The 18,046-nt window shown below is 33.0% G+C and overlaps 1 protein-coding gene across 1 annotated transcript; it reads left to right on the plus strand.

The window, feature by feature from the left end:
- Nucleotides 1-700: 700 nt before the first annotated feature.
- LOC139888754 (probable protein phosphatase 2C 47) lies at nucleotides 701-2,868 on the plus strand. Its single transcript, XM_071871745.1, has 3 exons — nucleotides 701-803; nucleotides 865-956; nucleotides 1,936-2,868. Exons 1-3 carry the CDS (start codon nucleotides 701-703, stop codon nucleotides 2,866-2,868), a joined length of 1,128 nt encoding a protein of 375 aa, XP_071727846.1.
- The last annotated feature ends 15,178 nt before the right edge of the window (nucleotides 2,869-18,046 follow it).

The following is an 18,046-nucleotide window of genomic DNA, read 5'->3' on the forward strand; positions in this document are numbered from 1 at the left end:
TTTGATTTGATCAGAAGATGGCTATTGAAACAACTGAGAAGGTGATGGTGATGGCGAGACACAAAAATAACGGCTTATGCTCCATAAATCTAGATACATGCTTTTCTAGAGTCAACTCTATTTTGATGTCCGAAAATTTGGTAAGTTGTTGTTGATCTTTTCAATTCTCTTAACCACTCGTATCTTTCCGTAAAGGGCAAATTGCCCAGAAAGGTAACATAAAAGCTACTTTTTTCCAATTAAGGGTATATCAATTTTTTCTTTGCCCAGAAAGGAGTTTGATTTCAATTTAGTGCATAAAAAAGTATCCTGATTTGAAAATTGTTGAAATTGAGATAAAAATCAACATGTGACTTTTTTATTTTATTTTTTGATGAGTTGTATATTACAAGTGTTAAACCTTCATTTCCACGTCATTAATTTTTTTAATCTAATTTGACTTCTTTCCAATTAAATAATCGACATCATCGTTCATCAAATTCATCCAAATAATAACAACATAATTAATAATTAATAATAACAATAATAATAATAATAAATTAAACTTTTTTTGATGGTTCAATCGTCATCATCATCATTTTAATTCATCGTCGTCATCTTAAATCAGTCACCATCATCATCATAAAGCATCATCATCGTCGTCTTTAATCAATCGCCATCATCATCTTCTTCAAGCTTCGTCGGACCTGCAACATCTCCAATGGCCGGTTTCGATTTCCGTTCGGAAACTAGATGGTGGGTTTCGTTTTCAGATCTGGCATTTAGATCGAATGGAATTGCGATTAACACTGTACGGTTCGACGGTTATTCGTGTACAGATCTGATGGGTTTCGTTTACAGATCTGGTGGTTATTCCGATTTCAGCAAGTGATAATAAATTGGGTGTTAGGGGTCGATGGTTGCGTTCTGCTCATGATGAAAACAGGGAAGATGAGCAGTTGATCGAACCATATCTGGTACCAAATCCATGCGTGCCTCAAATATAGTATAAAAGTTTTATATTTATATATCACAAAATAAATGACGCTGGTGGCGGTTGAATTCAATGAACCGTCGATGATAATTCATTATTGGTTGGATTCATGTTTGAAAATAATAATAATCTATAATCTATAATCTATATAATTACAGAATAATACAAAATATATACTCGGTGTTTATGTTTTAAATAAGGGGATGATTTTCACACACACTTTTTTGATCCTCACACACCTATTTTAACCTTTTACTCTTCTAATAATACTTAATTGATGTGTGAGGAACAAAAAAGTGTGTGTGAGAATCATCCCCCTTTAAATAAACTATGACATGGAGATAAAAAAATATTAAAAATGACATGGAAATATATATTACAATTAATATAAAAATAAAAATGCCACATGTCAATTTTTACCTCAATTTCAACAATTTTCAAATCATAATACCTTTTTACGTACTAAATTGAAATCAAACTCCTTTATGAGCAAAGAAATAACTGAGATACCCTTAATTGGGAAAAAGTAGCTTTTATGTTACATTTCTGGGCAATTTGCCCTTCCGTAAAAGTGTTTATATGTTGTTTAGGGTTTCCAAATACTTTTGCGTATAAATGTTTCAACTTCTTGATGTATTGTTTGGATTATACTTTTACATTTTATTTATCAATTGTAATGTAAATTTGTAAATCTTTTTTAGTAAAGCTATTAACACAAGTAATTAACAGATTTGGAAGTTGTTAATATTTGTAAAAAGTCTACGTTTGCTTGTTTAATCTTCTTGATGTGTGATTATTGTATATTTTGGTGCATTTTAATGTGATTATAAATCAATTGTCATATGAATCTGAAAAGTCTTTTCAGTAAAACATATAACCATGACGTTCATTAAGTGTTGATATAACAGAATATGATCAATATTGACTGATGTCCTAACCTTTGATTATTTTTCTATATATAGAGCACAAATTCGGCTAGCATCAAAAATGGCAACGTGGGTTCAAAGTTCAGTCGATGCATACGGTCAGGAAGTCACACAGATGTTGGAGGACGCAGACAAAACGAAGATGAACACATTCAAATCGATGATCTATCTATGCTTCTTGGTGATAAATACAAGAGGCTTCACGCAAGTTCTTTCTATGCAATCTTTGATGGTCATGGAGGATCAGAAGCAGCCTCATATGTCAAAGATTACACCATGAAATTATTCCTTGATGAGTCCAATTTACCACAAGCAGAACTAGTAGACGACACGTTATTAAAAGAATTACAGGATTATCATCGCAAAGCATTTTTACAAGCTGACAAAGCTCTGGCTGACGATCGCAGTATCAGCGATTATTGTGGGACTACAGCTTTAAGCGTTTTAATACTCTACAACAGATATCTAATATTAGCAAACGCTGGTGACTCTCGTGCGGTTGTTTCTAGAAAAGGCGTTGCGATTCAAATGTCTAATGACCATAGACCGTCTTATTTACAAGAAAAGGAAAGAGTGGAGAAACTAGGCGGTTACTTTGAAGACGGATACTTAAATGGTGAACTTGGTGTAACACGCGCGCTTGGTGATTGGTATATGAAGTCACCAAATGGTTTAGGCTCGGTTTTGATTGCTGAACCGGAGATGAGACATATGGAGTTGAGTGAAGACGACGAGTTTATGATAATTGGATGTGACGGGATTTGGATTGTGATGTCGAATGAAGAAGCTGTGCGGATTGTACGACGTGGATTATTGAAGAATAATGACCCTCAACAGTGTGTTATGGAGATCATAAATGAAGCGTTGGGACGTCATGCGATTGATAATCTCACTGCGATTGTTGTTTGCTTTACTTCGCACATTGAGCCGCCTAAGGCTTGGCGCCCAAAATTTAGACGCGCCCTATAGTAGTTCTAAAGAAGAAATGCATGATAGATGCATGCATACGATACAACTTAGAAGGACGTTATTTAGAAGATCTTAACATTGTGTATAGAATTCATTTATTCATCAACGTCGCTGGTTATGTTTAGTTTTGTTTCGCTTAGCAGAATTGAACTTGCATAGAAAACTTCGCTACCAAGCATACTAGCCTTCTTGATTTTTAATATCTCGTACTTTATTAGATAAAGGTTAGCTTTTAATTTTTTTAAAAATTCGCTTAATTTAAACTTAATTCTAGGTTTTCGAACTCTTTGCAATTGTTTGATGAACCAATCCTATCACTACAAGAAAAATGCTCATTTGTGACGATCTTTTAGTGACGACTCAATATTTGGTCACTAATCACTACCACAATTCTGGTCTAATACGGCGACACTATGTCGCCACATTAGGCACACATGTCGCCACAATAGACTGATTTGCGACGACAAATACGTCACGAAACGGTTGCCGCAATAGATGCGTCACCTTTGATATTATGTGGCGTCTTTTGTGGCGACACATATGGGGCCCACACACGGTAAAAGAAAAGGAAAAAGAAATTCTAAAATCTAGTTTTTGGCGACAAATTGCGGCGACATTTATTTTTCAAATAAAAAGAAAATTAAAATCTATTATGACGTCATCTATTATTAGCGGCGACTTGTTGTGGCGACATGTCGCCACAAAATGCGAAAATCTGCACAGGTCGCAGCTGCTTTTTCTGCTTCCCACGCGAAAATGCTGGGTTTTCTTCCCGCATACAAAACCTGTTATTGCTCGTTTTATAACATGCGAATCAACAAACAAATCTAGTACAAACTAAACTATTTCTAATAACACAAATTACAATCGTTTAACATACGAATTACAAACCAAATTGTTCAAAATATCAAATTCTTCAACATCCGAATTACAAACTAAAGTCTAAACACCAAAGATCCCTATGCACCATCGCCACTATCACCACATCCATCGTCTTCATCACTATCACCACATCCGTCGTCTTCATCATTATCACCACAATCGTCCTCATTGTCCTCGGGAGATGTTCTTGGGAGCCATATAAAAATCGTAATACTTTCTCCATTCACGTAACTCCATATCCGAACCCTCGAAACATTGCTGGAAATTATAACACAATTTCAGATTAACATATTAGTTCAAACAAATGGTTCACGATTCTATTTGTGTTTTACAAATTTTGTTTTTATTTATTTTGAAGTAAAGTTACCTATTTGTTCACTTAATATGCAACAAATGGTTCACAATTCTATTTGTGTCGTTTATAACTTTATTTAGCTTGTTTTTACAAATTACAAACTGATATCATTCGGAGTCATCACTAAGATAAGTGTGTGCTTCACATGGATTTGTAGCATGGACATCTACATTTATTAGCTTATTAGCAAACGCTTTACAACTCTCGATAAATGCATTAAGACCATTCCAAAATTCAGTAATAGTGAGGTCAACTAAAGTAGTCCAACTCTCTGTCAACTTACAAACATGGTATTGACACATCTCGCAAGAACATAAACATTAACAAATTAATAAATTAAGGAGCAATTTCAGGGTACAGATATAAGCATTTCTTAAACTTCTACATTTATAAAAGGATAACTTGCCTTAACCGACAGAGAAAGTGACAATGCAACATCACCTCTTAGATCAGACCAGATAAGTACAGTAGCTTATTTCCAATCCAAGCCATAACCAAAATAACGCAGAAAAGGATATAATGATCCAACTACTATGGCCCGCGAAAGTTGTAGCAAAACGTAGAGTAGGATGCGGTAGCCCCAAGCACTTTCTGTGTCAAACATAATCATTTATTTTCAGGCCAATGCAATATATGTAAAATGCTGCACATATAACAAAGGTGGACACGTAAACTGAAAAAGAAGATAAAGAAATGAGAAGAACATGTAAGAAGCGGTTACCTTCATGTTTGAGAATGCTGTCACCTCCAAGTACACCTTCAGCTATGACTACTCCACTGACGCACACAAAAATTATATACTACGTATGATTTATTTATTTTTCAAAGTTCAAGCACTACACACAAAGAATAATAAGAACTATGGCATTTATCCCTTATTTTTCATATTAAAATAATGTTATACATGAAGTTTTTATTCCGAGAACGCATACCTCAAGATGAAGATAAGTGTATTAGCGATATATGCTACCATTTCCCTGCATTTCAACACGGGAATGGCCTTAAAGAGTATTACAAAGAATTTGCGCTCATGCATGTTGAAATTATATGATAAATGAGACTTAAAAACTAGAACAAGTACACGAGGTATTGACCCATAAGCTATTGATACCATTTTATAATAATTTATGTGATACAGAGGTGATACCTATACCAGGGTATATTGGACAGTTATACTACTTGTGCTTTAAGTAGTATTGATAATAATAGTTTAGTAAGTAACATATGTATATTGCTAATAGAAGGAACATTAGTCACTTCATTATTACATAATTTTAGTGGCCATCCTAAAATGTGCTTAATTTTCAAGAATCTTTTTACAAGGCCTTTAGCCAGATGTGTGGCAAGGTATAACTATAACTTTATAAATTTACAACTAACAAAACATATATCGCATATCCAAAACATACATGATATAATATAAATTAAGTTCAACATAGCAACATAAATGCAGTAGGCTAGTTAATAGTTTCAGTTGTTGTACCCTTTTTCATTCATTTAGCCTTTTTCATTCTAAGTGCTCAATAATCCAAAATTACCAAATATAATAATTTCTAAGTTCAAAAATCAACAAACTTGCAAATAAATGAAAATATAACATATATAATATCATGGTTTTGATAAAATCGTACAATTGAAAACGAAAAATCTAAAATTTCATATGATTTTGCTCAAATCCGAATTTTTAGCAATAATCTTTAGAAATTGGAAGTTTTGAGAAATTGGAGGTTAGATGTTTACCTTATACAAGATTGTGAGGTGAAATCTTGGTTAGATTAACTTTTAAGTTGTAACCTGAGAAGAAGAAGAATTGGGGTTAAAGATGATGAAAGAAAAAAGGGTTTTGAGAGAAGAAGAATTGGGGTTACAAAAATGAAAGAAAAAGGGTTTGGGGTCTGCTCAAAATTTTCATTTATTTTCCCTCCAGCGGCAAATGAAAATTTTCAAGGAAAATTGATGAAAAGTTTTCTCAAGTCTTTCTTATATTTTTAGTTTATATATATATATATATATATATATATATATATATATATATATATATATATATATATATATATATATATATATATATATATATATATATATATATATATATATATATATATATATATGGGCATGATCAATGGGAAAGTAACCAATCGGGGAGAAGTGGGGGGAAGAAAAAAAATTCGTTTTTTGAAAAAACTTTGTTCACGAAAATTATAGATTGGATGAAAATATGAACATTTAGAAAAGACACTTCGTGATTAATATTATTATTTTTGTGGAAAAACGATCGACAAAAATAACATTCAAGATAATATTGTTCGTGAAAAATGTTAACGTTTTTTTTTTCTTCATGTTTTGTAAAGTAAAATTTAGCCCGTTTTTTTTCTAAACCCCCCCTCCCCCCCCCCCCCCCCCCCCCCCCCCCCGCTTCCCCCGATTGGTTACTTCCCTCTTGATCCTAACTATATATATATATATATATATATATATATATATATATATATATATATATATATATATATATATGGAGAGGATCCAGTGAGAACTCCACAGTTGTGAGAACTCTGAAAACTCAAAATACACTCCAAATACACTGAAATTCGAGCAAAATTACACACAGACGAACAAAAAATGGAGCTGGTCGAAAACGCGGCCGAACAATTTTTATGGTCGAGCAATTTTTGAGCTGGTGAAAATGTAGAACATGCAATGTAGAACACATAATGTAGAACAGAAAAATGCAGAACACGTTCGAATTTTCAAATTTTTTTTCAAATTGGACCTGATTTTCTTCTAATTATAATTTTGAAAAACATAAATAAGTTCAAATTTCTTCAAATTAGTTCGAATTTCACCATTTTTGTTCAAGTTTCACACGTTCTACATCAAAATCAATTTTCTTTTTATTTAGCCCGATTTAGAGTTTAGGGTTTGGGGTTTCGGGTTTACGGAGTAAACCCTCAACCATAAACCCTAAACCCTAAACTCTAAACCGTTTGTGTAAAAAACTCATTCTAAACCCTAAATCTAAACCCTAAACCCTAAAATCTAAACCCTAGACCCTAAAATCTAAACCCTAAAATCTACACCCTAAATCTAAACCCTAACTTAATTAGATAAAAATTGATGTAGAACATTTGTAGAACATCATGTTCTACATGTTGTTCTACATCCTGTTCTACATAAAATGTAGAACCAAGCAAAAAGACCAAAAATAAAAATTGTTCAACTACAAGAATTTTTGTTCGGCCGCGTTGCTCGACTACCTTAGTTCTCAGAGCTCTCATTGCTTAATAGTTCTCATTTGATCCCTCTTATATATATATATATATATATATATATATACATATATGTGTGCGTGTGTGTGTGTGTGTGTTAGGAAACCCGGCTAGGTGAGCCTAAACAAGACTAGATAACCCCAATTTATCAACTCACTTCTAATAAACGAAAACATAGTGAAAAATCGTAAAGCTAACAAGAATGATAAAAATACGAGAATTTAACGTGGTTATATTCAGTGTTTCAACAATATATATATATATATATATATATATATATATATATATATATATATATATATATATATATATATATATATATATATATATATATATATATATATTGTCGTCGTACTTCTTATCGTTCTATTGGTCGTTATCGTATATAACCAGCACATTTCATAGTCATACATCACCGCCAAACTCCGCCTGCTTACATAATAATCACATTTCATCGTCTTACATCACCACCACATTCTGCCGTCTTACATCACCGTCTTATTCCGCCATCATACATCACCGCCAAATTTCAATGTCATACATCACCGCCAAATTCCACTGTCATACATCACCGCCTCATTCAATTGTCTTACATCACCGCCTCATTCAATTGTCTTACATCACCGCCACATTCTACCGTATTACATCACCGTCTTACAACACTGCCTCCGTTCTTAATCATACATCACCACCTCACTCCAACGTCATACATTACAACCAAATTCCACCTTCTTACATCACCACCACATTTCGCCCTCTAATTCCACAGTCATACATCACCACCGCAATCCACCGTTTTTTAGATCACCACTGCATTATATTGTCATTCATAACCACCACATTACATCGTCATACATAACCACCTCATTCCACCATCGCAGATCATCACCTCATTCCACCGTCTCAGATCATCACCCCATTCCACCGTCATACACTACCACATTCTAGCGCCACACAACACCACCACGTTTCATTGTCATACATAATCATCACAATCTATTGTCTTACATTTCCACCACGTTTCATCGTCTTACGTCACCACCTTATTCCACCGTCTCAGATCAACACCCCATTCCACCATCATACACCACCACATTCCACCATCATACATCACCACCACATTTCATTATCATATATAACCATCACATTTCACCATCTTACATTTTCACCACATTCCATCGTCTTACATCACTACCTCATTCCACCGTCGTACATGGCCACCACATTCCACCGACTTATATCACCACCGATATTTACCGTTTTAGATTACCACATCATACTACCACATTCAATCGTCATATATAACAACCACCTTACATCACCTTACATCACCACCAAATTCCAATGTCGCATATCATCACCGCATTCCACCAACTTACATTAACTTATCATTCCACCGTCTTACATCACCCCATATCATTACCACATTCCAATACATTCCACCGTCTTACATAATCATCACATTATGTCGTCTTACATCACCTCCTCATTTCACCGACTTACATCACCACTACATTCCCCATTGTTATATCATCGTCACATTTTGTTATCTTAAATCAATATGAACCAATTGCGGTGACATTTAGGGCGACATGTCGCCCCAATTGAACTAGCGCGAAACATTCCCGCTACAAGGTAAACTTTTTCTGTTTGATGGGAAAAATTTAATTGGAAGTAAATCGAATTTTTTTTTATCGCGGCGACAATGTGGCGACTGGTCGCCACAATAAGGATGGCGGGAAACCTTCCCTCCACTTGATAATTTTTACAATTTGGAGAGAAAAAATTAATTGAAATATAAATAAAAATATAATAATTGCGGCGACTTTTAGTGGCGACATGTCTCCGCAATTCAATATTTTCAAACTTTGACCAGTTTATTATTGAGAAAAAGGAAAAGTAAATGGAAAATCAAGTTTGCGGCGAAATTTTTGGCGACATGTCGCCACAAAAGTTAACTTTGACTCAAGAAGTCAAGAAGTGAGGAATTTTTGTCGTTTAGCGGGTTTTTTTGCGGCAAAATCTATGTCGCCACAAATGGATTCGTGGTAAAAGAACGAATTTCTTGTAGTGAATACTCCTATTTAGTTACCATTAAAAAAGTGATCACTAAATTTTGATCACTAAACGATATTAGTGACCAAACAAATGGTCACTATAGTGACCAATTTTGGTATTTTGGTTTCTAAAAATATTTTGTGACGGATATATAGTGATGAAAAGTGACCAACCTATTTTGGTTACTAACTTGATTTAGTGACCATTTTAGTGTTATTAATAACCAATAGCTTTCGTTACTAAAGCTCATTTTTCTTGTAGTATATTGTGGTTGGTACTTGGTACTACAAAGAAAATATTATCTGGATCATTTGACACAATTTAAGGGGATATCTATTTAACTGAAACTGGGCAAATGACAAATTTTACGCAAACTAAATTAAAACATGTCAACGTGGACAAAAAATGTGAAGCGATTTTCATGGCTAAAATCAACAAAATTTTAAGACCAAGTAAAAGATAATTTTCCCTTGCTAGTTAAAAAAAAAAGTCAATATGAAGTATAGAAGAGGTAAGATGTATAGACAATCATTCACTTACTCATGAGTAAAGGAATGATTAGAAAAAATCGTTTCTCCACTTACGGGTAAAAAAGTCATCCTTCCCTTAACTTAAGGGCAGAGAGACTGTTTCGAGATGAACCTCTAGCTAGTAAGAGATACAATAAAATAGAACCTGCATAGAAAATGTGGAAACAGAATCGATAGACTTGCAGATGATTTACGAGTCTCACAAAATAAATAATATAATGCACAATAACAAAAAGAATGCCTCATATATATATATATATATATATATATATATATATATATATATATATATATATATATATATATATATATATATATATATATATATATATATATATATATATATATATATATATATATATATATACTAGTAAGTTCTTTGTCGTGCGCACCACCCACGAAGTAACCGATGTATTGTCGAACAGCCCATGAAGTAACCAACGTATAATCGTGTGTTAATATTGTGTTGATAATATATTTAATAAGTTTCTAATATATGTATCATGTTAGCAAAATGGTAAAATTTTAAATAACTAAAAATTAATCAAATAACATTAAAAAGTTACCTTCTTGTATACTTTAACTAAAAAAACAAAAACCTAATAAACATATTAACATAATCGTCCCGAGTATCCCATTAGCTTCAAAATTTCATGAACATACACTATCATCAACACCAGTTATGATCTGCATCAAATACAACAGCAATAGCATATAATACGTATTTTTTATCATCATCAGGTATCCTTATTTATTCATTCATATCAACAATTAGCCCTATAAAAATATCCAAACAAACACGCACAAAATGAATACAAATCGAAATCAATGTTAAAAACTCCTCTTAATATGTTATCTGCAAATCAAATGTCGCCGATTCTTGGTGATACACGCCGACCCTAACTACCTCTACGACGAGATTGAGTTCAACCGTCAATATCTAACGACCCGTCCTAATCCATTTAGACGAATACATTACACTTGGTTACATCGCGAGGTACTTGACCTCTATATGATACATTTTACAAACATTGCATTCGTTTTTAAAAGACAAACTTTCATTACATCGAAAGTTGACGGCATGCATACCATTTCATAATATATCCAATTATAAATGACTTAGTAATAATCTTGATGAACTCGACGACTCGAATGCAACGTCTTTTGAAATATGTCATGAATGACTCCAAGTAATATCTCTAATATGAGCAAATGCACAGCGGAATATTTCTTTCATATCTGAGAATAAACATGCTTTAAAGTGTCAACCAAAAGGTTGGTGAGTTCATTAGTTTATCATAATCAATCATTTCCAATAATATAATAGACCACAAGATACTCATATTTCGAAAACAATCTGTGCAGGTCTGCTCACTGCTGGAAAATCATTCATACGATATATAAACACCTGGTAATCGACCTTAACAAGATGCATATAGAATATCCCCCGCATACCGGCATTCCGCATGGTCATGCAAAAGCATACAAATAGGCCACTCTTTTAAATATGATGGTTGTGTACACCTCACAAACAGATCATATCTTTTAAAGCTGGCGGTTGTATACCTATTTCGAAGTACTAAAGCAATTCAAATTCTCTAACTGAGGCTTGTGAGTGCCCAAATATCTATCTTTAGGATTTGCGTCAATTAGGAGCTCGGTTTCCTAATTCTTAGATTACCAGACTATAAAGGGGTGATATCCGGTGTACTCGTAACTCAATTGTAGAATGTTTTTAAGTACTTGTGTCTATTTCGTAAAACAGTTATAAAAGTGCATGTATTCTCAGTCCCAAAAATATATATTGCAAAAACATTTAAAAAGGGAGTAATGAAACTCACGCATATAAATATTGTAAAACAGTTATTAAAACATTTGCATGTATTCTCAACCCAAAATGTAAAGAGTAAAAAGGATCATATGAAACTCACTCTTCAATATTTTATAGTAAAAATATTCATACGACAAAACTGAACAATGCAGGATTGGCCTCGGATTCGTGAACCTATATCAATTGTATTTCTATTAAAACATATAATAGATATCTCAAGATTTCATTTATTAATATATATTATTTATATATATTTTGTAGTTATATAAGATTTATACTAGATTCCATTTTAAAAACGTATACTTTATTTTATATCTTAAATTATATGTTGTATATATTTATTTTGTATATGTATTTAAAGTGGTTAATATTGTTATATTAATATCTATATATATTTAGTATTATAATAAAAATACCTAATTTGTTGTTTATAAGTTTTTATATAAATAATGTTAATATGTTTTATATATAGTTATATGGAATATTAATATAATTGTAGTATATGTAATAAGTATGTTTTATATAAAAAAATGATAGTTTTGATATTAATGATTTTCTAACAATAATAATAATAATAATATCTTAATTACAAATGATAATATTAATATTAATAATGATATTGTTAATAATGATACTTTTATTTAATTATAATAATTCTAATAGTTACAAAAGTGATACTAATACTAAAATAATGATAACTTGTATTATTTTCATAATAATAATATTAATAATCCTAATCATAATAATAATAATATTACAACTATTAGTGATAATAATAATAATATTAACCATAATATTTATACACTTAATAATAATACTAACTGTTGAGTCCCCAAAATAATTAAGGATTTAATTATGACAAAACTGTAATTTATTTGCACTAAAATGTTATGTGCAGTTAGCACAAGTTTGTTTATGTATAGACATCAGATATTGCTGTGTCGAGTGTTTAGTTTGCTGTTCAGTGTACCAGCATAAGGTAGACAGTGTTCTTCAATCAGCACAGGATGTGTACTCAGCAAATTAAGAACATGAAGTGGCTCAGCAATGAAGAACCAGAACAGCTGGAATGCAGCTTATTACACAAGACAGCTATGCTCCATTATAAGAATAGTAGTTTCCCGAGTGGTCTACATCTATGGTACTATTCAATAGAAGTCTAAGACAAAGTTGAACAGAAAAGGACACGCGTCAGCAGCTGACAAGTGACCTTACAAGACCACGTGGGAATGCAGAAGTTTAACGCATGCGCAGACATGGGTTATACTTTGTCAACACCTAGGGAACACAACATTCTATTTGTATAATCAAATAGTGGTGCCAAACTGAATTGGAGTGTTCCTGCAAATAGCTACCAAAGAGGAAAGAGGAGAGCATGCTCTCTGATGTAGTTGTCTCCACAAGTACAGACATTCTATGTACCAGTGGATAATAGAACCATTACACGGATAATAGGACTACTATAAATTGTTGTATCCACTATTGTAACAACTAGTGGTGTGGGTTTATTTTTATAGAGTCAAAACGTGTAATAGCTGTGAGTTTACCTCTTAGCTATAATCTAGGTAATCTGTATCAACCAACTATCATTTCGCCAAGGATAGTTGTGATTCTTTGTGATTCAATCAATAAAGAATAACTGTTGAAAATTACCCTTGACTCTATTTATTTGCATGCTTGAATACTAATCGAGTTTAACTGTTAAGTTATTTTAAAAGAAATTGTATTCACCCCCCCTCTACAATACTCCTGTTGTTATCAAGGGACCAACAACTGGTATCAGAGCTTCAGTCTTGATAATTAATATCTTGGATCTGAATTCTCTCATGGCTGCATATTCTAATACAGCTTACCTTGAAAATGGCTCATCCAATAGACCACCCAAATTTGATGAAGATGAGTATGAAACTTGGAAGGCAAGATTCATGCTTCACCTTGAGTCTATTGACCCACTCATGTCTGGTATTGCCACAGATGGTCCATTTGTACCTACTGAGACTATTGGTAGTGCACCAGCTATAGCTGACACTCCTGCTGTTCCTGGCAGAGAGGTTATTCTCACCCCTTCTAGATGGGATGCTGAGGATAAATGTCGTGTTGGACTTGACCCAAAAATTAGAACCTTATTAGCTATAACTTTGCCTAACCCACTGTTCAAACTGATTAAGGGAAAAGAAAATGTCAAGCTTATGTTGGACTATCTAGATGTTACCTATGAGGGTATGGGAGAAGTTAGTCAGAACAGAATGATTGCTTTAAAACGAGAATATGAAATGTTCTTTGCCTACAAGAATGAAACCCTTAAGCAAACCTTCATTAGGTTTAACTCCTTAATTGCTGACCTGATCACTTTGAATGTCACCTATACTAAGTTTGAACAAGTAAACAAATTCATAGATTCACTGCCTACTAAATGGAAATCTGTTACTAACCCTTTAAGAACCACTCAGACCCTAAAGAACTTTAACATGTCTTCTCTCTACAGTTCACTTTGGAACCATGAGAAGGCAGAGGCTAAATTTGAACTTAACTTGAAAGAAAACTTTAGGTCTACCCTCACCACTTCAAAATCTTCTAAGATAGATGATACTGCTCTTATTGCTGCTGCTAAAAAGAAAGCTCAAAAGGCTTTACTGGTTCAAATATTGTTGGCAGAAGAAAAGTCAGCTGAGAGTGATGTGGATAGTGGTACTGGGTCTGAAGAAAGCAGTGATGATGAAAGTGATGCAGAAGGGTTTGCTGAAGGTATGGCTTTGCTGGCTAGGCAGTTCAAAAGGTTCAATCGTAATAGAATCAGCAAGTCGTACAAAAGGAGTAAGAAACCGAGTGCTAGGTATAGCAGCAAGTCAGTCAAGGGTCCTAAATCTGAGTGTTATAATTATGGGAAGGTTGGACATTTTGCTACTGAATGCATGTCCAGGAAACCTTCAACTTCACATGTTAACTCTTTCTCAAAAGCTGACAAGTACAAGAACAAGTACAAAGCTATGAAAGCTCAGATGAAGGAAAGTGCTAAGACTGATAAGAAGGGTAAAAAGCCAGAAAAGGTTCTAGTTGCTGAGCATCATGATTGGGATGAAACTAGCTCGTCGTCTTCCTCTGATAGTGATACTGATGATGATGGTGCTGGTTATGCTCCAGAAAAGAAGCTGTGTTTAATGGCCAAGGAGGTCAAGGAGTCTGATGAGAATGATAGTGGTAGTAAGTTTTTGGCTGATATAAGGGAAGCTGGTCAGAAAAGAGATTCACCTCAATGGAAAACTGAATTGATGTATAAGGTTGATAATTTTTGAACTTATACTGATGATGAAAAAGCCGAAATGTTTGACTACCTAAGAGTTGACTTATGTAGAGGCAGCAAACGTGAAGAAGTTTTGAAAACTGACAACAAATCTTTAAATGAGAAACTTAAAAGCAAAAATGATGAAATTAAAATCTTGAAAGATGAAATTTCCAAACTTGAAAAACAAAACTTTGCTTTAAGGTCTCTTCACGTTGAGGCAGCAGAAGTCAAGAACCAGTTGGATAATCTTAAAAAGGTTGTCGCTTCATGGTGTACATCTGCTCAACGTACAGCAAAGTGCGTTAACGAGCAGGTGCCTGCCCAAGTTGAAGCTTTCTTTGCTGGTGACTACGCTGCTGCTTCTGCTATTGCAGAAGTTACTTTCATGAATCCAATTCTTGAAACACATCCTGAAGCTGTCTTGCCAAATACCTTTGCCAAGATAGTTAAGGGTGAAAAGGTCTTGACAAATAAGTTTGTTAGACCTACTGTGTCCCCACCACCTGCCATGAAAGAAATTTTAGAGGATGAAGTTAGAGCAAGAGAAGCCAGTACCTCAATTGATGAGACTACTGACCCCTCAAGCATCTACTACATGACTCCAAAAGAAAGACGTATCAAAAGGGAAATCACTAAAAATAATCTTAGAAAAATTAAACCAACTGATTCCCCTTCGTGTTCGAGTTCCAATTGTGCTGAGCCAGCTGATGACAAACTTACTGGTCAACTAGTAGCTGCAGACAAGCCAGTCAAACATAATACTGGCAAGTCCAAGCCAGCAGGAAAAACTTCTTCTAGCTCATCAGCTTCAGTATACAAGCCAGTAACTTCCCACGCTGGCTCATCAAATGATAAAGGCAAAGCAATACGTCATGACTATGGTACTGGTTCCAAGAAGAAAGCTGCCCTTAAGGAAAAAGCAAAAGTGGACTTGAATGAAGAGCTGTCTATCACTGAGATTATGAAAGGACCCATTCATATACATTATAAACGATTCACAATAGTTGATTACATCGCGAGGTATTTGACCTCTATATGATACATTTTACAAACATTGCATTCGTTTTTAAAAGACAAACTTTCTTTACAACAAAAGTTGACGGCATGCACACCATTTCATAATACATCCAACTATAATTTGGCTTAATAATAATCTTGATCAACTCAATGACTCGAATGCAACGTCTTTCAAAATATGCCATGAATGACTCCAAGTAATATCCTTAAAATGAGTTAATGCACAGCGGAAGATTTCTTTAATACCTGAGAATAAACATGCTTTAAAGTGTCAACCAAAAGGTTGGTGAGTTCATAGGTTTATCATAACAATCATTTCAATATATTAATAGACCACAAGATTTCCGTTTATAAATATATGTACACTCGCAAGTGTATAAAAGTATTCTATAAGTTGTAGGCACCCGGTAACAAGCCTTAACGTTCATGTTTTACCCTCTGAAGTACACCAGATCAGGTGTGTTTAAAATAACCTCGAAGTACTAAAGCATCCCATAGTCAGGATGGGGTTTGTCAGGCCCAATAGATCTATCTTTAGGATTCGCGCCTACCGTACATAGACAAGTAGTTTAATGTTACCAAGCTAAGGGTATATTTCTGGTTTAAACCCACGTAGAATTAGTTTTAGTACTTGTGCCTATTTCGTAAAACATTTATAAAACAGCGCATGTATTCTCAGCCCAAAAATATATATAAAAAGGGAGTAATGAAACTCACAATACTGTATTTCGTAGTAAAAATACATATAACGTCATTTAACAAGTGTAATGTTGGCCTCAGATTCACGAACGTATCAATATTGAGATTCAATATTGCAGGAAAGTACGTAGACGCAACGGAGATGATAAACACTAGATTGACCTCACGAGCATACCCATGAACCATATCCATCACCTCCATAGCTATAACCCATAATTTCCTTAGCTTCGACTCATTCAAAAAAACTATTTTGAAATCACTCGGACAGCACTCCGTCGTAATATTTTATGTATACTAATAATATCTTGAAATAATACAGAGCAAATATATATATTTATATATATAAATCGATTGAGAGAGTTTCGAGAAATATATTTTCAAGTTTCTATGAAATAATGAAACCTACTGAATTCTATTTATAATAGATTTTTGAATTATTAAAGTGAATTATTAAAGTATGAATTATTAAAGTGAATTATTAAAGTATGAATTATTAAAGTGAATTATTAAAGTATGAATTATTAAAGTGAATTATTATAGTATGAATTATTAAAGTGAATTATTAAAGTTAAAGTAAAGTAAAAGTAAAGTAAAGGTAAAGTTAAAGTATAGTAAAGGTATAAAAACTATATATGTATAATACGCGTATAAATATATATAATATTAATTTAAATCGTTATATATATTTAATGAAATAAAATATAAATATCGTTATATTTATTATACTGGTTAAGTAATGAGTTGTCAAAAGTGATTCTAGATATTTATAAAAGTTATATTCGTTTTAATAATAAAGTTCTTTTTAAACTGAAAACGTCTTTGTACGTTTGAAAATAGATTAATAGAATATTATGGAAACCAATTCTCCACTAACTTTTGTCTAACTTTCGTAAATGACACTTTTTGTTTTTATTTATAAATAGCTTTACAAATTATTCTGAATATCGTTAAGAGGAATAGATTTTTCTCAAATCATAGTGGACCTCTCAACAGAGACTTGTAATCATAATTCAATGTTTTTAATAATTCAATCATTTAATATATATATTTTTAATTTCGTCAAAAATCATATTGAAACAAATACGTTCGTGTAAAGTATTATACGTTTAATACTTTATTAATATTCTCAAGTTATAATATATATATACGTATACATATCTATTTATATATAATGGTTCGTGAATCGTCGAAATTTGTTCGAGGTTATAATGAATGTATGAACACAGTTTAAAATTCTTGAGATTTAACTTAACAAAC

This window comes from Rutidosis leptorrhynchoides, chromosome 2 (genome assembly GCF_046630445.1).
Source record: "Rutidosis leptorrhynchoides isolate AG116_Rl617_1_P2 chromosome 2, CSIRO_AGI_Rlap_v1, whole genome shotgun sequence".
NCBI lineage: Eukaryota > Viridiplantae > Streptophyta > Magnoliopsida > Asterales > Asteraceae > Rutidosis > Rutidosis leptorrhynchoides.

Coding starts and splice junctions, on each gene's coding strand:
- LOC139888754 (XM_071871745.1), top strand. CDS start 701: ATGGCCGGTTTCGATTTCCGTTCGGAAACTAGATGGTGGGTTTCGTTT. Junction 804..864: donor TAACACTGTACGGTTCGACG/GTTATTCGTGTA, acceptor TTCCGATTTCAG/CAAGTGATAATAAATTGGGT. Junction 957..1,935: donor AGTTGATCGAACCATATCTG/GTACCAAATCCA, acceptor TTCTATATATAG/AGCACAAATTCGGCTAGCAT.